Source organism: Xyrauchen texanus, chromosome 47 (genome assembly GCF_025860055.1).
Source record: "Xyrauchen texanus isolate HMW12.3.18 chromosome 47, RBS_HiC_50CHRs, whole genome shotgun sequence".
In the NCBI taxonomy this organism is placed as follows: domain Eukaryota; kingdom Metazoa; phylum Chordata; class Actinopteri; order Cypriniformes; family Catostomidae; genus Xyrauchen; species Xyrauchen texanus.
In genome coordinates this window covers 24939777-24947725 of record NC_068322.1, presented here as the reverse complement: position 1 = coordinate 24947725, position 7949 = coordinate 24939777, and the positions used below count along the sequence as shown (strand labels likewise).

The 7949-nt window shown below is 36.4% G+C and overlaps 1 protein-coding gene across 1 annotated transcript; it reads right to left on the bottom strand.

Moving 5' to 3' along the window:
- Nucleotides 1–2263: 2263 nt before the first annotated feature.
- LOC127639127 (zinc finger BED domain-containing protein 4-like) lies at nt 2264–5299 on the bottom strand. Its single transcript, XM_052120993.1, has 3 exons — nt 5121–5299; nt 4398–4644; nt 2264–3953 (listed from the first exon to the last, which is right to left on the bottom strand). Exons 1-3 carry the CDS (start codon nt 5297–5299, stop codon nt 3132–3134), a joined length of 1248 nt encoding a protein of 415 aa, XP_051976953.1. The 3' UTR covers nt 2264–3131.
- Nucleotides 5300–7949: the final 2650 nt, after the last annotated feature.

Genomic DNA, 7949 nt, shown 5'->3' with positions numbered 1-7949 from the left:
GATTACTCAAGGCCAGTAACATATTCTAAATACTTTGGATTACCTCAGCATTGGTAGATTTTTTTTCACTTGTTTTAACTATAAAAATTCTCTGAAAAACCTAAATATCATATGCAGTGTTGTTCCTAAAACAAGATAAATCAAACTGATCTTGTTTTAAAGATTTTTAGATATTTTTACTGAAAACAATAAAAACATTATCATAAAAAATAAGATTTTTGCTCTAATATCAAAGGTCTAACAAGAGAAAATAACATGAATTTTCTGGTAACACTTTATTTTACGTAGTCCTTGATACAGAGTAATTACTTAGTAATAAACGCTGTAATTACATGTACCAAAATGTAATTAACATGTGGTACAGCCTGTACTTACAGATTGTAATTACACACATGTAATAGGCAGCTACTGTTACACATATGTAACAGCTACTGTTACACATATGTAACAAGCCGAGTCTGTTACATACGTGTTACAAACTTGGTACACTGTAATTATTTAAGAAAGTACTTAGTACCACACAATGTAACAAGATGTAACAAGAAGAGACAGTCACAATGTAAGTCAAACTGCGTTTTATTGCAGGCAGGCAAAAGTACAGCAAGGAAAATCCAGAAGAGAGAGTGGTCGAGGAAAGCGTAAGGTCGAATCCGGGGTAATCAGAACAGAGTTGCGGGTAAACTAACGAGTAGAATAGACAGGGGAGCTAGGGGAACACTAGAGCTGGCAAAGCGAAGGGGTAACTAAACAATTAATCAGAATAGAGTTGCGGGTAATCTAACGAGTAGAATAGACAGGGGAGCTAGGGGAACACTAGAGCTGGCAAAGCGAAGGGGTAACTAAACAATAACCAACACCCGTGAAACGAAAGGGCTGTGTGTTTATAGAGGCGAGTGCAGGTGTATTCAATAATGTGGTGATAGGGACGAGTGCAGGTGTATCTAATACTCTGGTGATTGGGAGCGGGCATGTGAGCCCGAGGGGGGAGATTGGGAACGAGCATGTGAGCTCGAGGAAGCAGAACGAGCGTGTGAGCTCGAGGGAGCAGAACGAGCGTGTGAGCTCGCGGGAGCGGGGCGAACCGAAGGAGCGGGGTTCGTTACACAAGAAGTACTTAAATATATTAGGCTACTAAGGTCTGCAGTTACACATGGCAAATGTGTACGTTTTGTAGCATTACATGTATGTAACATAAAACAAAGTGTATCAAGATTGTACTTGAGTGCAATTCATGTGTATCTACATACCTTATCCATCTTAAATAACCCACTAGTTCACCGCTAAAATACATGCATTAGCTTCTTTATTACATTAAAATTACAGAAAATTACACAGGTATAAGCTACGTAAAATAAAGTGTATCAAGACTGTACTTAAGTGGACTTCATGTGTATCTACATACCTTGTCCATATGTACCTTAGTTTGAATAAACTCTCTAGTTCACAGCTTAAATACATGCATTAGCTTCCTAATTACATTGCAACTACAAAATATTACGCAGGTATAAGCTACGTAAAATAAAGTGTATCAAGACTGTACTTAAGTGCACTTCATGTGTATCTACATACCTTGTCCATATGTACCTTAGTTTGAATTAACTCTCTAGTTCACAGCTTAAATACATGCATTAGCTTCCTAATTACATTGCAACTACAGAATATTACGCAGGTATAAGCTATGTAAAATAAAGTGTATCAAGACTGTACTTAAGTGGACTTCATGTGTATCTACATACCTTGTCCATATGTACCTTAGTTTGGATAAACTCACTAGTTCACAGCATAAATACAAGCAGTAGCTTCCCAACTACATTACAATTACAGAATACTGTATTTTAACTCAATAGTGTAGAGTTGAATTGATGTGGTTACCCTTTCCATCCACCTGCCTGCACACAAAAGGTGACATTATCAAAATGACAAGTCAAATTGTAAATTTATTTTCCCCCTTCAAATGCAACATATAATTAACTGCTAAAATGTACAATGTTTCACAAACATTAATGAGAATACATATTTTATAAATGAAATCTACACTCTAAAGTGTATTCTTGAATAGGGCTGCAACAAACGATTATTTTGATAATCGATTAATCTAACGATTATTAGAGCGATTAATCGACTAATCACCGATTATTCCGCCGACTAATCAGTGAGTTCGGAACGATTATTCAGCTTTTTCAATTACTTAAAAAAACTGAGTTATACATATTCTAACTATAATATTAAAAAAGAAAATCACTTCAGCTTTTGAAATGTTTGTTTTAATGAACTTTGAGCCAACTAAACAGGTCATTCTCTTACATTTTTCAGATTTCTGTCCAACTCAAACCACACACAAATGCTTTCTAAGCATTTTTTAAAATATTCTGTTCTCTTTCAATAGAAAAACAAAGAAACATAAATGAACCAGCTGCATTACAGACAAAAAAAAATGTTTGAATGTAAACATCTCTTGGCAGCAGTATTAAGAGCTTCATTTCTAAAACAAGTATTCAGTAAGTAACAATGTCCTTTCTGCACTGGCCTTTTTGGATTTTCAAATAAGTGCTGAATTAAAATGAAGAAAGGTCAGCATATCAACATGCTCACGTGACAAACTTGCTCTTTTTTGTGAGCAAATGTTTCCTGCAGCAGAGAAGATCCGTTCTGAGGGAGTGGATGTGGCAGGAATGCAAAGAAAAGATCTTGCCAGCTTTGATAGGTTAGGGTAACGTCCCTCATTTTCCTTCCACCAACCTAAAGGATCTTCTTGTTTGGCTATTTGCGATTCTGAGAAGTACATTTGTACTTCCTTTCTCACCATCTGAATTTTTTGTTCCTCATGCGACTCCTCCTCTTCACTGAGGCTGTCGGTGTCAGACTGGAGGAGGTTTTCTAGCACTGACTCTTCATCTCTCCTAGGAACAGTGACACCGTGACACTGAAGCTCCCCTTCTTCTGTAGATTTCCAGAACTCTTTTCCTGCTTTAATAGCAAGGACTTCAACAGTGCTTTTAACCTCTATCCTTTGTTCAGCAGGCATAAACTTGAGTTTTCTAAATCTTGGATCTAGGGCTGCTGACAGAAGAATGGTGTTATCTTTCTCCTTGGAGAAAGTGCTGATATCCCCCCACCTCTCTGATTACTCTTTAGAAGCTTTGGCTAAAAAAAACTTTTCCAGGAGTAGTTTCAAAGATCAGGGATTGTTGCACAGACCTCTGTAGGCCTTTTGCAAGCTGAGGAAGGCATGACAATGTTGTGTACTCTTGGCCACTAAGAAATTCAGTGGCACATTGAAAAGGCTGTAGGCCCTGGGTCAGCTCCTCAAGCAATGACCACTGATCAGGCTTCAAATCAAAGTAATGTTTGCCCCTTGGTGTCACTTCAGGATCCGAAAGCGTGGCAGTAACGGGCCAGCGCTGCTCCAGCAGTCGCTCCACCATAAAGTAGGTGCTATTCCACCGGGTTGTGACATCTTGTATCAGCTTATGCTCTGGTGTGTTCATCTGTTGCTGCTTTTCTTTCAGCTTAGTATTGGCCAGTTCACTTCTCCTAAAATGTTCAACCAAGGATCTTGCAGCTCCCAAAGCTTTGCCGATGCTGGTCTCTTTAAGGGAATTGTTCACAATAAGCTGAAGTGTGTGTCCAGTATAGCGGACGGAGACCCACTTATGTTTCTCTGCCAGCAATTTCAGTGCAGCCACAACATTTGATCCATTTTCATGAACAACTGCTTTAATGTTGTCTACGGAAATGTTGAATTTTGTGACAACCTCTTCAAGCCATGTGGCTATGTTGACACCAGTATGTCGTTCATCAAGAGGCATGGTTGCAAGAGTGAGACTTGTCATTTTCCAGTCTTCAGTTATAAAGTGGCATGTGACACCTAGGTATTCTTCTGTTGCGAGGCTAGTCCAGATGTCAGTGGTCAGTGCAATGAAGCTTCTTCCTTCCTGAATAGTTTCCTTAACCTTTAAAAAAAAACATCAGTTTATTTTAGTTGAACATTTTACTTTTTAATTTTAACGCATCATCATTAACTGTTGTTTAGTCATCATCATCTTTACTGGGTGTTTAGTTTGAAATCTAGAAGCACTTCACACTAAGGTAACGGTTTCATCTGTAAACATTAATGTATAACTAACTAATATGAACAGTACATTTGTATTTATTCATTTTTGTTAACGTAAATGAAAATACAGCGGTTAATTTTTTTTCATGTTCAGTGTATTTATGTTAATAAATGTATTAGTAAATGTTGAAGTTAACATTAAATGCCTAAATGATGTAGAAGTACAGTTCATTATTAGTTCATGTTCATTAACCAACATTAACTATTGAACCTTATTGTAAAGTGTTATCATAGATTGTTCCTGAAACATGAATTTGCAATTTTGCTTTAAGTGTATATTTACTTTTTGACAGGTTTTTTCATATTTTTGCTCCATTAATCTTGTAAAGTAGGTTCTTGATGGAATGATATATCCAGGATTGAATGTAGAAACCATTTCACGAAAGCCTTCTCCATCCACCAGGGAAAGAGGTCTCATGTCTTTAACAATCATGTTTAGAATTGACTCTGTAAGAGCAGTGGCTTGCTGAGGAGTACAAGAATTCCTCCTCAGAAAAAAGTCATCAATAGGCCCACTGCTTTTCTTAGAACTAAAACGGGAAAAAGGGACATTTAGTTCAGGACACAATTCACAAAGAATGGTAAAATATGAATCTGCAAACAATTATTATAAGTATAGATTATAGAATAGTTTTATTTTTTTACATGACATTTGAGCTGACAGACATTTTCATTCACCATTTAATTAACAGTATGAAAAAGTAACTGACATGATATTCTTCCTAAGTCTAACATCTCCTTTTCTAAGTCTTCATGAATATAGAACAAAATACAGGCAAGTGATAAGACTATAATACCTACCGGTGACAGTTAATAGTGTTACAATAATAAAAACAGCCCTGACTCCTAAGCTCGATCAAGCTTTATTCTATGCTAAATAAATCATCACATTATTGTAATTATATTATTATTGTTGATATTATTACTAGTAGTATTGCATTCTCTAATAAAGAGATGTACAATTAAGTTAGTTAACGTTAGTTAGCTCCAGCTGGAGAACACTCACCTCTCACCAGCTTCTCTTGTGCCGGGGTGTTTCATCTTTAAATGCTCCAACATGCAGGTTGTGCTCCCGTGAAAGGCAAGTTCTGCCTTGCATATATTGCACACAACCGCATTTTTGGGTGTAAGTTTTGTGAAACTTTCCCAAACCTTGCTAACTCGGATTCTTTTGCACTCCGTCATATTTACTGTCTATGCATATTTCGCACTGTTTTCTTCTACCGCAATAGTATTTTAAGGGCTGCATTACACTCTAGCGCTACAGCGTCGTAGCGGTCAAATCACGATATTGCAGGCTCTTACATTAGGTCACGTGAGATCAAACGACTACTCGACAACAAAGATATTTGTCGACATTTTTTTTTTGTCGACGTTGTCGACAATGTCGACTAATCGTTTCAGCCCTATTCTTGAAAGTCCATTGAGGTCAGTGGACATATGTCGAAACTAATGGACTCACACTCTGTATTTTTGACTTATGTCGTGAATGAGCCTTCCAAAGATGCCTTTCTTGGTTTTCTTTCCTAGCCAATATGTCCATTCAATAAACTTCAAGTGGCTCTTCAGCATTTTCTCAGTATGGTTCCCCCTTAATCTCCACACTTGTCCTTTAATTGTTTGCCAGTATCTCTCAATGTGTTAAGTGTGGCTGCCAGTCTGTGGATCCACAAAGTTATTCTTGTGGTTTACCGGATAGTGATGATATCCTTCTGTAGTGAGGAACTGTACATATGCCCGCCAGGAATCACTGTAGATTGTTGAACCGCTTCTAACATGCCGTTTAATGATTGGGATCAGAGTTGTGCGTGCTCGTGAAGGGACCAGCTTAAGAACAGGCCTTCGGCTACTGTGGTGTACTTCTAACAGACCAAACACCCATCCATGTCTTGCCCAAGTACCACCATACCGTCCACGGTTATACTATAAGAAATACATAATTTCAGTTATGTATACACAAATACACAATACATCTTAAAAGTTTGCACATAAAATCTTAACCAAATGCAGTTCTGCTATGCTAAATTACTAGTAATTACTAATTACTAACTAGATTTGAGCTGACTTTTTTTTTTTTTTTACCTTTCTTTTATGAGTGAATTTTGACTCATCAATTACAATGAAACGATGTCTCGATCGTCCTCCAATTTTGAATTGGTGCATTCTTTTCATCCTTCTCAATGCATTTGTGCACACCTTTTAATTAAAAACCATTGTTAGAAAGCATAAAAAGCAAACTATTACACCAGATTTAGTTTCAAGCATATGTACTCTAAACTTGATTTGTTTACAATTTTTTCAACAATCCCAGGATGCACACCAGAGTTGTATTCAACAAAATGGGAATTTGCATTATAATAGAACAGAATCCAAAACTAATCAAATCAAAACTAACACTTAAGCTTACCTTTCTGAGCTTTTTGTTCATTTTTGAGAGTGTTGTTGAACTGGATGCCACTCCATCTTCCATCATGTCAATCTGCGTAGTCTCAATCCTTGCGCAAACCTATAAAACAACAAAGTTAGTATTTACAAAATTGAAAACCTTACCAATGTCAGAAATTAAAGTTTGTGACATTTTCCCAATGACAATTATTTCCAGGGGATTTGTTTTCACTAACATTATATAATGTATCTGTTCCATCTTTTATATAAAAACAAAATACTTAAAATTGCATCTGTAGTGGCAAATTGTTTAATGCTGCCCAGATGTGGCATAAATGCATTTACACAGCAGTTAAAATCACACAAGTAACATAATGAAATTTCTTTATTCCTAATTTTATATTTAAATTAACAATAATAAAATGACCGAAAAAGGCCAATGGTATCTTTAAATAACCTAAATATCTTTATATGGCCTTAAATCTGATCAAACAGAACCACGGAAATCCTATAACATGTCTGATGGCTACTTAACTTCTAAGAAAGCATGTTGTGGAGTTTAATGATATATATATATATATATATATATATATATATATATATATATATATAATTGTGTGAATTACCTGTAAATAAACATCAACCATTCATGAAGTTCTTTATGGGATCGTGAAAAAATTGGTCCGGTCCGGATTGATTTTTTTTTCCTTTGGGTGTGGTTCTGTTTGCGATAGCACATCCTGTTTTTTAAAAAAAGAAAGAAAAATATTAATGGTACTAAAGTGATCAGTAAATTAAAAATAAATTAATTACTCTTTTTTTCCAAACCACTCACCAGGTATATCCATCTTTTCTGTTGTCTTTCACGAACTTCATTTTTCTTCTGCAGTGTCCACATCTCATTTTTTTGGCCAATAATTTATTTCGCTGCATCCATTTAATAAGCTTTATCTTGTCATTTTGTTTGTGCTGTGGCAATGGTACAGACACCATATTTGAAATCCCGTGCTGCCGCGCCTAGCCGCCAACCTGCGTGTGCGCGGTTTCTGTACGTCAAACGCATTACCACGTGACACAATAATGTTCTGTATTGTTTAAAAAAAGGAATCGTCTGGAGTCTGGAGACGCCTGCAAAACGAGTACTAGTCGAGAAGATACAGTAGGTATGGTATAAGTGTTTTTGTTGCTATATACAGTACATATTTAGATAATATATTGATGTGAGATGTATTAAATTATGTATAGGACTGTCTCAGTTGACTGCTTTACTATAAACTTTACAATAGGCAATGTCAGATAACCACTACAGTCTATGGTCAGACTCTCTCTCTCTCTCTCTCTCTCTCTCTCTCTCTATGTATCTAACTCTCTCTCTCCCTCTCTCTGTATATCTTATCTATGTACCTGTATCCCCCCTCTCTCTCTCTCTCTCTCTCTCTCTCTCTCTCTC